A 15,590-nucleotide genomic window follows, 5' to 3' on the forward strand; every position below is an offset into this window, starting at 1 on the left:
ACCTTATATATTGATTTTGGTAAAATCTTTCCGCATAGAAATTACTTTTAGTTCCGAATATATCTCATAAAATATTAGATATATTGATATTTCAAACTTCAGTTATTTTGTCACATATGTTTAAACTTAGATAAAAGTATCTGAAATTTATTTGTACAAGCAATTCACCATACTTCATATAATTAAATTTGCATTTTCATATGCAAATTTTTTAAAATTGCTTTAGTCATCGATATAACTTCTTTTTGGTTTCTACCAGTGTTCAATATCATATTGAAAAACCCGACTACTAAACTTCATAAAATTTGCTACTTCATAAATCATATGCAAATTTTTAAAATTGGTTCAATCATAGATATAACTTATTATTTTATTTTTTCACCTAAGTGTTCGATATCCACTTTGAAGCTGAATTAAATTCGAATATAACTTAATTATGGCTTAAATAAACTTGAGAATATGAGATTGTCTATCCATGCAATTTCATGCAGCCGCCAAGCATATATTATAGCCACTTTTGTTGACTATATAGTCTATATAATATAAGGATATAATTAATTTGGATAAAGATCTAAATGTGTACTTTGTTAAATATTATAGCCCTCGACTCGTTAGTTTTGTGAGGATATTAATTTAACTACCAATAAATTAGTTGACCAGACTATCATTTTCACTGTGAGTTTAATAACTCAATTCATAAATTGAGTTGAAAAACCAACCTCAGTCCTTAGAGGGTTGTGTGCTCATATGTGAAAGAACTTCACCAATTAATACCTTTACTTGTTAAAAAGATGAAATATATATTATTTTTTAAAAAAAAATTGTATACTCTATTGGTAATATTATTAGAAGTGTTGAAGTTGTTAGACTATTAAAAAATCATTATTTTCCAACTAAAATTTTATATTTAGTGACTATTTCCACATATATTTTGATTGAATCAGTGATAAAAAAAAAAAAAATTCCTTCTGAAATGTCACCACCCAACTGTAATAACCTTGAGTGACATTTTTGGAAATATTTTGAAAAATTACCTCTTTACCCCTCTCGATAGTTTCCCTGAGTCTCGTTGGATCAGCTTATGAGGTCAGTTTTGTAGCGGGATCGAAAAGTTAAATTTTTTGGAAGTTTTAAAGGTTGGAAGCTCCTAAGTCCATCAACGACTTTAGTCAACATCTGGAGCTACGAGTCTCAAAATGGAATTCTGTTAGTCTCATCAGCTCGGAAATGCGAATTGGTTTAAGAGTGTTGTTATCCTTAGTTTCAAAGTTTTTATGTGAATTACCTTTATGAACATTTTTACCCTTTCAACTTTAATACATTTGTTAGTTCTATCTGCTTTGGAATGCAAAATTTGGTCTAGGAGTGTTGTTATTCTCAGTTTCAAAGTTTTATGTGAATTTTATATATTATTATATACCGGGTAAAATGTGAAATAACCAATACATGAATACCTCTCCTAGAAAGGTATGGACTCATTGTGAATGATTATGATCTAGTTCATGATCTGGAATAGAGGGCGATCTGAAATAACTATACATAAATAACTTGGTAAAATAGCATGATAAAAACCTCGGTCAAAGTAGGTTGGCTGCTGGGTCCCATTCCCCTACATATATGCATTATATATAGAGAAACTTTGTTCACAATCTGAGAAAGTAAAACTCAAAAGACTTTTTTCTCTCTACTTTTGAATATATTGAGGTATTTCTTGTCAATAATTGTAGACTTTTTAGTTTAATAATATTTTTTTAGGGAGTGATATATTGTGTTATATTATACTAACTAACTAAAATAAATTATTGGATGCAGGAGGATGGGAGGTGGTGGTAATATGAGCAGTAAAATAGAAGAAAAGAAAAATGATGTTGCGAAAAGAGTTCCATCTTCAAAGCCGCCTTTTACAATTGGTGACATAAAGAGGGCTATCCCTCCCCACTGCTTTGAACGATCTCTTATTAAGTCGTTCTCGTATCTTATTCAGGATCTCATACTTGTCTCCATCTTTTACTACATTGCCAACACTTACTTTCACCTCATTCCATCCCCATATAGTTATGTAGCATGGACTACTTACTGGATTGCTCAAGGTTGTGTTGGGGAAGGAATATGGATCCTTGCTCATGAATGTGGACACCATGGCTTCAGTGATTACCAATGGGTAGATGACACCGTTGGTCTTATCCTACACTCTGCACTTTTAACACCATACTTTGCATGGAAACATAGTCATCGTCGTCACCATTCCAACACTGCTTCCATTGAGAATGATGAAGTCTACAAACCAAGAATTAAATCAAAACTAAGATGGTACTACAAATACTTGAATAATCCACTAGGAAGACTACTCATACTTGCCTTCACCCTTACTTTTGCATGGCCTTTGTACTTGCTCTTCAATGTCTCAGGAAAAAAATATGACCGTTTTGCAAGTCACTATTATCCATATAGCCCAATATATAGTGATCGTGAGAGACTACAAATCTACATTTCAGATGCAGGTGTCATTGCAACAACTTATTTGTTGTATCGCGCTACTATGATAAAAGGCCTAGCTTGGGTTTTTTGCATCTATGGGGTACCCCTTCTTATTGTGAATGGGCTTGTAGTGTTTATCACTCTTTTGCACCACACTCACTCTTCATTGCCACATTATGATTCAACTGAGTGGGATTTTCTAAGGGGAGCTTTAGCTACAGTAGATAGAGACTATGGTTTCTTAAATAAGGTGTTTCACAATGTTACTGATACACATGTTTTGCATCATATATTTCCATACATATCACATCACCATGCAGTTGAGGCAACAAAAGCTATCAAACCATTGTTGGGAGAATACTATAAATTTGATGATACACCAATTTTAAAGGCAATGTGGAGGGATATAAATGAGTGCATCTTTGTGGAGAAAGAAAAGGATAAGGGTATTTATTGGTACAAGAACAAGATTTGAAACAACAATTCCTACCTTAAATGCTAAACCTAAGTACGTGGTTCTACTAATGTGTGCTTTTCTTGTATTATTGTACTACTAATGTTTGTTTTAGTTGTCACTACTGTATTGTTAAATCCGTTGTTATGTAATAAAATAAACATCTATCTTTGTGACAATCAATTTGGTGTGAATGAATGATTGATGCCCTTATCAGTTTGTTGGTCTTGTTCTTATTTTTGAATACTTTTGGATGCCCTTATCCATGTGATGCCTTGTTGAACTTGCAGTTGCTAGTGTATGTATTGTGTATAAAATATGAAAAAAAATAGTTTTATTCGTATCGAACAATATGTGATGCTTCATTTACATCTGAATTTTCTTGGAGAGTGTTTTTTAGGCATAATACATAAATATATCCTTTAACTTGGCATTAACTCACATTTATGCCCTCCAACTTTGAGTGTGCTCAAGTAGACACTTAATATTATATAAAATTGAACAAATAGACACATACATCCTTTAACTTGGCATTAACTCACATTTATGCCCTCCAACTTTGAGTGTGCTCAAGTAGACACTTAAAATTATATAAAATTGAACAAATAGACACATATGTCCTATGTGGGAACCTACATGACAATTTTCATCCTACGTGGTGTCCTATGTGTATTATGTCACACATATGACTCATGTGTATACTTGTTTAATTTTATACAAGTTAAAATATTTACTTGTACACACCCAAAGTTGAAGGGCATAAATGTAAAATGCGACCAAGTTAAAAGGCACATTAATGTAATATGCTTTTTTTTTTTTTTGGGATCCTTCCAATCTTGACTCTTCTCATTTGTTTTTATCTATGATAAGGAGTCACTGATAGAGAGATTAACATCAAACTGTAATCAGACTTTAAGTTTTATGTGTTGTTGTTTTCTTTTGATATTTCCATGATATTTTTCTTTAGGAATGGATACATAACTTTACGTACAAAAGTTCAAATTTAATAATTTGAAGCATCGTCGAAAGCTTGACTTTTAAAATCTTTCATGTGATAATTAGTAATTTACCACATAACTCTTTACATCTTAGGAATATATATTTTTAGCGATAATTAACATTTTTTGTATATGTCTCTAAAGCCTTTAGCGATATTGGATTCAATCGCAATTAACTAATGTTGATAAATGCTTTAATACTTTTTGTTAATGTGTATATTTATTACTGCTAAAAGGTGTTATTGTAGTGTTGGTTCAAGGGTTTTTCTTAGACCTTACATCACTTTCAATACACCCGTAACGTGCACTTATTAAAATATTACTTTGTAACAAAACTTTACACAAGACTTTGGTTTGCCTATAGCATTAAAAATATTATTAAGTCTAATTCACTTAAATTAAATAAATCAAATATATTGTGCATGAGACCCTTTTTATATTAAATATATAGATTACTTTTATATTACACATATTACCCCCTCTCCCTCCCCATTCTAGCTCTTTCTTAAACTTTGTGCTTAGTCCGAGCTCTTTGTTAAAAAATCACTTTCAGAATTTAATTTGACATAAAGACACGGTCTTGAAAAATTGATAAAATAAACACTTTTTACGATAACATCATTTTAAGTACAAAAGCTATGAACCCTAGCGCCAAAGTCTTAAATAATATAAAATACTCTCTACCCCACCTCCTAACGAATTACTAGTGAATTTGTCCATCCACAAAAATATTACCCCTCAACTTTAAGATTTACAGCGAATATACACACTTTATTAAAAAAAGTGGTGAAATGCATATTTTATCTTTTTTTTTAATAAACTGATTTAAAAGAAAATAATTCAAAAATAGTTTTTTAATTCCAAAAATATCATGTGGTACCTCACACATTTTTTTATCCCTCCAGATCTGATCCAAATAAATATTCAGCCCCTCAATCATAAAATGAGTTTGAGTCGGGACTGAATAATAGAGAAATTGGATTTTTTTTTAAATGGTTAGGGCTTGGAGGGGTAAAAAAAGAAAAGGAAAAACTACCTAGTTACATAAACATTCCTACCATATTTACTAATTCTTTTTATAGTTTGAAATAATTACATATTATCTCACTATCTGATAATTTCATATCAGATTTATAGTTAGATACACCTAAATACATGTATTTTATCTACAAGATATATACACTGAAATAAGGAGAGAGACAAGCGAGATAGAATGGAGGCGAGCAAGACAGTCGATGTATATCCTAGATATATTCGAATTCCACTAGATATATGTATTTGGAACCTCTCGAATATCATATGCATTTTGAAATACAAATATATAGGGAAAGAGGTGAGCGAGAGAGGGAGAGAGGCAAACAATATAGGAGAGAGGTGAGTGAGAGAGTCGGATACATGCAATCCACTTGGATACACTGTATCTAGAATAAATTACACCAAATTTTGACCTCATATATCTGTGATACATATATATGAACGCATCAAATACGTCTATCCAAAGTCCATATTCTTAAATGATGAAACTCACCAAAATTTATAAGTAGATTATGGTTTAAATAAACTTATTGAAAATTTGAGATTGTCTATCCATGCAATTCCATGCAGCCACCAAGCATATATTATAGCCACTTTTGTTGACAATACTCTATATAATATAAGGATATAATTAATTTGGATAAATATCTAAATGTGTTACTTTGTTAAATAATATAGCCCTCTTGACTTGTTAGTTTTGTAAGGATATTAATTTGACTACAAATAAATTAGTTGACCAGACTATCACTTTCACTGTGAGTTTAATAACTCAATTGGTACAAGAACAAGATTTGAAACAACAATTCCTACCTTAAATGGTAAACCTAAGTGGTTCTAATTAACTACTATTTCGAGTTCTTGTATTGTACAATTAAAGTTTTAGTTGTCACTACTGTATTGTTAAATCAGTTGTTATGCAATAAAATAAACATCTACCTATGTGACAATGAATGAATGATTGATGCCCTTGTTGGGCTTGTTCTTGCTTTTGAATACATTTGTATGCCCTTGTCGGGGATTTTTCCCCGTGTGGGCTTAATGCTACTTTGAGTTTATTGATGCGCTATTAACAAGAGGAAATTTAGGCCCATGCTCTTTTACTACTGAATATGACTTAACAACTCGAGTTCTACAATCAACTGAGGCATAACAGGCATGAAGTCAGTCCACACCTAGAATGACATCAAAATTTACCATGTCTAACTCAACTAAGTCAGCCATGGTGCTTTTGTGATTGACGGAAATGGTACAATCACGATAGACACTATCTGCTAGAATAGACTCACCAACAGGTGTAAAAACACTGAAGGGCTCAAGAAGTTTCTCAGGAAGAACGTCAAAATTCATCGCAACATAAAGAGTCACAAAAGATAAACTCACTCCTGGATCTAGCAAAGCATAAACATCAAAGTTAAAGATTTGGATCATACCAGTGACAACATCTGGCGAATCTCCACTACAAGAAAACATACTTATTGCTACGAAATCTAAGCTATGAATTTGAAAATCATAGCTATTACTTAGTAATAGCCATAACAATTCAAATTTCGTGTCTATCTAAAAAAATCATCAAATTTCTTAGCTACAAATATTAAGTTGACAAAGCTAAATCCTTATATTTCCTATAATTGCTAACAATCGTGGCAATTTATCAAAATAGCTACAATTTTACTGCTACAATCAAATTTAATAGGTATTATAATCTTTTTGCTACGCAATAAGAGTAATTGCAGCAATAGTAAATGTTTTATTAAAAAAAAGAACTGGTTTTAAGAATCGCCACTTAATTTTTAAGAAAAATTAAGAAAACTATTTTTTCCAAAAGACTAAAACATAAACCTAATGAAAATATTTTTTTTAAAAAAGGCTCGAGATTCATATTAGCATTTCGGGAAAGGTTTGAAAGCACCCGAAATGCCCGCTAACATGCGGTTATCTAGTAATTAACTATTTGGCTAAATGTTTTAAGCAAATAAGCAACTTAACTAAAATTAAGAAAACTAACTATCTTAATATTTAAAAATAAACAACTTAAAACTTGAATTATTTTTTAAGGGAAAGGGAGATAGTATAAAGGATTTACTTAAATAAAATATTTTACAAATTAACTTAAGTAGTAAAATAAGTATGATTATTTAGTCTTTAAAAAATCTAGAAAGACTATCTTTTCGGGGAAATCGAATTAGAACAACCTTAAAATCGACTAGCAAATAAACAATTAAAAATATACGAAATAGATAAAATAAAGAGAAAGAATGTTTTGGACCCAAGTTTGGTTATCTGTTCGCCTGGGCCAGTACTTTGGCCTAATTTATGATATTTGGGCTTAGATCCACTTGCACCTGTTCTAACACTAAATATCAGTCAAATATATGGGGGGTATTGGCCCATTTAACCTGTCCTAAATTAACAATAAAGCGGCCAAAATTTGATGGGCCTGTGGCCCAATTTTGCTGTCCTAAAACTATCAAAACTCTACACAAATATATGGGCTTCTAGCCCAACTACATCAAAAGAACAGACTGCTGGAATTTGGGGATTCTTGGCCCATTCCAGATTAGTATACACAGTGTACACAATCATTGAATATCATGTATATAACTGTATGTGCTGTATATTCCATGTATACTGATGAATACAACTCGATTTCAGGCTATCTTCCCCTGTATTTCAGCTTCCTTTTCAACTTTGTTGGATGAGGGAGACTCGAACTTAAACTCGAGGATATATAAAGAGGGAGTCCGAAATGAAGTCGGATAGAGCATCACATGTAAAGAAGCGAAAGTAAAGAGTTAACATGAATAATTCAAAGTTATCATTAAGTAATTTTGCCAATAAAGAAGCAGTGAGCAGAAATGAATTTATCAAACTTCAACATATGCAACAACAACATATAATACACGACACATATGAAGATGTGAATTAATTGAACAACTATTAGAACAAGACATCTTTTATATATATATATATATATATATAGATAAACAAATGGATCCCAACAGAATAATACTAATATGCTAGTTTAAAATAGGAATCAAATGTATCAGATAAAGTGAAGATCATACCACTAGATGGTTAAGAGCTCCACATCAAAATGACTACAATCTAACTCAAAAAATAACGTTTTAACCTAAACAAACACATTGTCATGTAAATACAAAGTGTTGCCTCCAGATAGCTTTTAGAAACACAGATGTTCACATTTAAATTTTTTTTTAGCTATTCTTAAAGAGAACATATAGTTGAACACAAAAAGACATTTGGAGTCTCAAACTATAAACCGTGATCTTTCTAAAATAAAACTTGATTAATAAGAGAAGACAAGAAAATGAACCAAACGAGCAAGCTTAATAGAGATATACGAAAATAGAAATTTGGTGAATTATGAGAAGACTCAGACTTAAACCAAAACAAAAAGCACGATTAATCTATCTTATGCAAGCTTCATATCCATCTAACACACACACGAGCAAGAGACAACACTCAAAATAATGACATTCAGACAAAAGAATATGAACTTAACAAGGACAAGACATTCAACTAAGAAAATATAATCTTGACATTTGACAAAATGAAATACGACCTCCGAACCATAAATAAACAACCCTTAAAAACCAATACAAGCACACTAATACCAGCAACAAAACATTGAGCTAAATCAACAATTAAACAATAAACTAAACTTAACTACCGAATAAGACTTAATAATGGAATGAGGAGGTATTACCTTTTTCTGGACAGTGAAATTGGAACCGACAAGCTTGAGAGCGATTCCACCACCCCAAGGAGAGATTCCGACAGAAAAATCAATTTCCAAACCAGCAGACCCAGAAACTTTAGCTATAGGAATATTATCTTCCTAACTTTTTCTTTTTGTCTACCTATGTTCTAACTTTGTTCTGTTTTTTACTTTTCTCACTGTTTCTTTTATGTATCACTTCTTTAGGAAACCAAAACTAAGAAATCACCAACCCCTAATGCTAAGAAAGAAGAGAGTTTATATAGATGGAAGCTAGGGTTCGGTTTTTGGGAGGGGGGGGGGGAAGGGTGAGTAATTGGATAGCAAAAGTGTCATTTTGAAAATCAAAATCCAAAACCTCTTTCACAATTAAAGGGAAACACCCATTTCTCTGAAAAATCAACTCCATTTCAGAAGAAGAAAGGGCGATGGACGGCTTCGATCAAATCAGTCGCCTTTGCGCTCGATGTGGCATCATCTCGTACTAGTGAGGACGAGATTGCAGTTGAAATCGCAGAAAAAGCTGTGCAACAACAGTGCTCAGACTGAGAAAGGAGACGTTGAAAATTGTTTTCCGTCTATTTGATGCTTGGAGACGGACGCTGTATCCTATTTCCGTGAAATTGCCACCACGTGGGTGAGGCGAAGCGCGTACGAGGGTCGGGGTGTCGTTCACGCATTGTTGTTGTAGACATTTGGAACAGGCGTGAAGACTTCGTGGTCTTACTCTGTTTTGTTGCTGCTACTGATGCTTGGACGTTGCACTGCTGCTCCTGGGTTTCTATTGCTTTGGAATGGGCTGGGTCGGAGGTAAAGAGAGTGGGCTGGATTGAGAGATTGGAGAATTGGTATGGGCTGCTGGTATTGGATTGGGTTGGCTGGGAATAAAATAGTGGATTAAGGTTTTGGATTAAATTAGGTCACTTGAAATGGCCCAAAATTGGTTCGAAAGATTGGTAAATGATGAAATAGAAATGGCTATATTTGCAATAAAAAGATGGCTAGGTTGATTTTAATAGCTGCCGATTAGAGTTAAGAGATTAGGCAAATTTAATTTAATTGGCAAATTCGGCTAAAACCAAATAAGACGAATTAGTATTGATTAATTATTGAGCTTCTTACTCTTAACGAAATAAAATAATTAATTTACTTGCAAAATAATTGATTCAAAAATATAAACTATAATTAAGCTAAACTAATTAACAAAGCATTTACTTAAAATAAAATCTTTTCGCGACAATTTTTTGAATATTCATAAAATATACTAATTATATACATAATTATGCAAAAACACATATTTTATTTAAAAATTATTAAAAAAAAAGTGACAAAACTATTTAAAATAACTTGCAAACTATTTTTTTTTTTTGAAATTTTATAAGACTAATTATTTTAAATCGTTTAAAATTGAAGTAGCTCACAATGATTAATTTATATTGTGGAGGTCCAAAATTTGGTGTCAACAACTGTCCTTCGTTTGACTTGGATTGATGCAAGAAATTCGAGGAAAATGAAATTGACTAATCCAATTTTGATCGACCACATCTCCATCTTTTGAAAAGGGATTCGGTGCAGAGTATAAGAATTATGGCTGAACCATGGAAATAGGTTTCCTACATATCTCAGGCTACATGAGAATTCAGACCACTTTGTAGTTCGATACGCTTGATTTGACGCACGATTTTGAAAGAATTCAAAAGTCATCCCGATACCGAATTATGAAAGGACCAGAATGCTCGAGAATAAGATTTAAGAGCGAATGTTGGAATACAGTCGAGTTTCAACATCAATTCTGCCTACATATCCCTCAACTCAAGGAATCAGGTTGCTTGTAGTTCGACTCAATCGATTGAAAAGAAAATCGATTATGCGAGATAACCTTTGGTTCTGGAAAATGACAAAGTAAGTCGAGTATGAAAATGAGACTTGCAACCTCTTTACCATGAATGTGGCGTGCTTCACACCCATACTTAAGAACTTACATGAACATAATTTCTAATGCTCTTGGTGCGTTGTCACTCAGATTGGAAAGTTGCTTCCGGTAGAGACAAAAAAATTTCAGATGCGAAACTTATCACGCCTCGAGCTACCCCCGAGACGCGGACACGGGACCTAGGACCACAAGTGATCCCAAGCTAACCCTGCTGGCATGATCATGATCATGATCATACTAAAGATAATAAACTGATGCGGAAGCTAATTCATAAATAAATCTGAAAAGATGGGGAATACCCATATACTATAACTGAATATATCAAATATGAGAGTTTAATACAAAAGAAATATCAAACTCAAAATACTATGTTGAATCTAACTATGTCTGAAATAAGCCTCTAAACTGAATAGAAATGTTGGGACATGCCCCAACTAGGTCTAGCAAAACTGAAACTAAAAACTAAAAGTGATAAAGATAAACATGTCACTAGTCCTCGAAGAATGAGGACTCACCACTGATGCTGCTGAACTGAAGACCGGGAACCGATCTAAGCGTGATCTGGATACTGAGAACCTGAACCTACATCACGAAAAGATGTAGCGCACGTATGCGTCAGTACTTGAAAGGTACTGAGCATGCATGATAAAGTAAAGCTGAAATAACCTATAACTGAACAAAGCAATAAAGCAATGAAATAATCTGGACATGATATAGATACTGAAACTACTGAATACTGAGCTAACTGATGCAATGACCAAATTTATAACATGCTGAGACTGAATACTGACTGTACTGAAATATGGTCAATGCAAAAGAGTCTGACTGAACTGTGGGAGCTACTAATAACCGACATAAAACCACATAAGTTAAATGTGGAGTCCGATGTATACGCTCTATCGAGAGGACCTAATATACCCTGCCAGAGGTATAGAGGCATGTTGGCGTGATCACTAAACTGATATTCACAAAGGGGACTTACAACCTAAGTGGCTCGTAGTTCTGGTGACAAATTCCATTGAGAAATCTTTCGATTTCGGGGCTGGAACTGATGGAACCTTGCTGCGTTCTTGAACTAGGGTTCTTGACCTTTTTCTCCTCTCTTGATTCTAATTTTCTAAGATTTTGATTAATGAATTGACTTGGATAAGTTCTAGTTATGTTTCTAGGCTTAAACTGATTAAAACCTCATGATTTAGGGTTTAAACGACGTATCTAAGGGGATAAACGAAATAGGAAAAGACCAAAAGACCCCTGAATTAACTGCTGTCGGAGTGACTAACGGACTGGACTGACGGGCCGTCATTTAATCGACGGTCCGTCGATTGGATCCGTAGGTCGAGTCTGCCCGACAGGGCTTCACTAAAACGAGCATAACCTTTTACTCGGAGGTCGGAATTTAGCAAACTTGGTGGCGTTGGAAAAATAATTTAATTATCTATCTAAACATAAGTCATGGGACACATAATTCATTTTGTGCTAAAAGTTATGACCATCTGAAGTTGACCTATCAACAATTTTCAGCTAACTGGTTGCTGACCCTCATCTACGGTCAGACCTACGGACCGTGGATCGATTGAAGGTCCATACTAGTAGACCGTAGTTTGTGTCAGAGGCTAGGTAAATGAGGTCTTGATCCACGGACATAGACCACAGACCGTTATCTGATCTACGGACCGTGGGTCTGTCCGTGAATCGAGAGTTAACCGATTTTTCTGAGCTTGGCTGGGGAGGGATTGCAGTGGTGAACCACGGACCACCAGCACGGGCCGTGGTTTTACCTACGGTCCGTGGATGGCAACCGTGGGTTACACCTGCAACTTCTCAAAATCTGCAATTTTGGCCTGATTCGAATACGGGGTGTTACAAAACTGAAACCGTCAAACCCAAAGATAAACCCACATGCCTTCTGATAGGGGTGTGGTTTGATTGTGGTGGAAGTCGCTCATCAGCTCACGTCTTAAGAGTTTGATACTACTCTTTGGACTATGTCCCAGTTCGCTGCTAAGAAAAAGTTCCACATCGTGTTGCATCATTATTGATGTCGTCCGCACCTGTGGTTTGATTTGAGAATTCATCCTCTTGGATGCTCTCGACAAAGATTGAAATAAACTTGTTAGTCAAAACTGTAATTGAAAAAAAATGGTAACTTCTCTTACGACATTTTTTCGGTCTTGGTGTTTTGAAGTTACTCTTCTTTGAAAGATGTCATATAGGTATGTTCAGTATATGCCTGCTCACTCAAAGTAAATAATTAGTAGACAAAGTGCCGCTTTAGCTAGCGGCTTGAGTAAAAAAAATAAAAATAAAGAAAGATCATTCATATAACAAATGAGTATATCTTAATGGATAGGCATAAACATATTTTTCAACTAGATGAGAAAGTAAAGAAGTATTGAGAGTAAAGGATAATGGATACCGCTTTCGAACACAGTATGTCCATTACAACTTATGATTTGCTGAGGATTTGGAGATATCATTGCTTGTTTTCTGCATGGCAAGCTCCGGTGATCTCTGTAACGAGCTAGATGGCTCAATAATTATGATCCAAGTGTAACGAGGTGGATGCTCGATAATATTCCAACTGTAACGCGCTGGATGCTCGATAATTTCCAACAGTAACGAGGAGGATGGCTCGATAATAATCCAACTGTAACGAGGTGGATGACTCGATAATATTCCAATATAGTTAAAAATAGAAACCTGAAATGGACAAACAAATATACGAATCACTTATGGGGTGGATCACCCAACAAAATTATATACTAAAATCTTTGATCAGCCAATCGAAACACATGATCCACTTATGGGGTGGATACCCAACAGAATTTTGAAATCTCAACTCTGACATTGTTAAGAAACACGTATGCCTAAATTGCTACGTGACAATCATACTAAAAAAAACTATATCGACGTATATGCACATCGCAACTACAACTCTCTCTTTAAAAGACAGAATTATTGAGGTGAATGACTTAATTCTTTCACATGAAGATTAGTCACTCCCGCCTTCCTTAACAAACTCAACAAAATTTGAGTTTGTTGCGGACATATTCAATCGTTGTCGAAAACTTATCACGTTTTGATAACTTTGACTGTCATGAAGATATTGCGATCTCCAACATCTTTTATGATGTGATGGACTTGATGATTTTCCCTTGCAACACTTCTAAGATAGTGTCACTTTTGATCATCTTCAGATTTAATGTCGTTTTCACAGATGATCCTGATTTTATCAATACTTTCACCTATAAATTTTGACACCAAACATTAGTATCGACGATGGAGTAAAGAATAAAATTAAAGACAAAGCGCTAGATTAAGTCATTCGGCTTATCAAGATAAGGCTATGGTGAGCCTAATAGTGACTTTGATTGTGACTCGTCACTAGCGATACTATGACATGTTGTTTCTTAAAACTTTAAAAGAACCTATTAACGTTTATCTTCAATATTCATATAAAATAAAAAGAAACTATTTATAAATCACTTGAGGCAACATAAGAAATGAAGATAAAATAAGATGGAAAGTTTTATAAGTTTTGTCGATGAGGCCACAATTAGTGTAAATGACGCCTTTTGTCACACTTGACAGCTTTACATTGCCGTTTTTGTGACTTCGATGTTCCTGCGTCCAAAGAAAAATTCTTAGTTTGAAAGACTGATTTGTGTTGGTCTTGTCTCCATGCTTCTTCATGCAATTGACTTCGACACTCGTTAGTTCTCCGAAATGTAGTCTTGGTGGAATTTTTGAGGACCTACCTAAAAAATTCTATCCCAGTCTAAAATACGAAAAAACTCTTGTAACTTGCTTTTGTTAATTCTGAGGTTGCTCATTCTGGAATTTTGAGGTCCCTCTTCAAAATTTTGTCCCAGTTTGCATCAATAAGTAACAAATGACATTTTTGTGGAATTTTTGAGATTATCTCAAAAATTTTGTCCCAGTTGCATACTTGATTTTCTAGAAAATTTCATCTTAATTTTATTTTCCAGATCCACTCAAAACTAACCCAGTTGCATTTTGATCTTCAGTCTTGACTTGTTGGAGAAGTCTATCTTCAAATGAATTTTTGAGATCCTCTAAAAATTCTGTCCCAGTTTTCATTATAAAGAGAAATGGAAATCTTATGGGGAATAATCGAGCCGTTGTGGTGTCTACGTATCCTGTTGAGGTAGGAATCATGTCAAACGTAGTTCCCCTCTCAAGGATTAACAGAAATAGGAAAATTCTAAAAAGGAATTGACTGAGATCGACATAGGCCGCCTACGTATCTCATTTTTGAGAATTCAGGTTGAATGTAGTTCAAGTACAAAAGAAAACATTAATAAGGGATAAATGGGTGACCGAGGCCGACACAGGCCGCCTACATATCTCATTCTTGAGAATTCAGGTCAGACGTAGTTCATTACAAAGAAATGTGCGATAAAATGAAGGAAAAGATTCAATATGCATTTTCGAAAGAAAGATAACAATAACTTCGTATGCAAAAATCTGGCCAATACTGGGAATTCTTCTTTTCAACTTTTGATGATGAATATCTTCAGACGACTGTGTTTAGAAATGTCTTGGACTTACTCTGAAGCACCAAATACGTTATCCCTTTAGGTAGTTTACTCAATATTGATGAAATTATTGTTGATGATGTTTTGAATCTTATGTTTGAGGGTTGAACAATTCTATATGTCGTGTCCAACAACTCCTGAATGATAAGAACATCTATGGTCAGCCTTGTAAAATTTTCCCAAAGGATTGGCTGGTCTTCCTTTTATAGGATGGAGCATACTCATTGCTTTCAACCTTTCATAAAGTTGAGTTTGAGATTCCCTTAGTGGTGTAAAAACTTTAGGAGCCTTCCTAAAGTTTGGATGAGGGAATCATTTCTGATTGACATTGTGGTTTCAATATTTCCTTTGTGGAACTGACCGCATACGGGTAGCCGTGACCATAGATACC

At 34.0% G+C, this 15,590-nt stretch overlaps 1 protein-coding gene across 1 annotated transcript; it reads left to right on the forward strand.

Annotated features, from left to right (window-relative positions):
* The first annotated feature begins 1,673 nt into the window (after window positions 1-1,673).
* LOC125820250 (delta(12)-fatty-acid desaturase FAD2-like) lies at window positions 1,674-3,115 on the forward strand. Its single transcript, XM_049499688.1, has 2 exons — window positions 1,674-1,704; window positions 1,813-3,115. Exon 2 carries the CDS (start codon window positions 1,817-1,819, stop codon window positions 2,951-2,953), a length of 1,137 nt encoding a protein of 378 aa, XP_049355645.1. The 5' UTR covers window positions 1,674-1,704; window positions 1,813-1,816; the 3' UTR covers window positions 2,954-3,115.
* Window positions 3,116-15,590: the final 12,475 nt, after the last annotated feature.

This window comes from Solanum verrucosum, unplaced genomic scaffold (assembly GCF_900185275.1).
Source record: "Solanum verrucosum unplaced genomic scaffold, falcon-dt-bn FXZP01000229.1, whole genome shotgun sequence".
Lineage (NCBI taxonomy): Eukaryota > Viridiplantae > Streptophyta > Magnoliopsida > Solanales > Solanaceae > Solanum > Solanum verrucosum.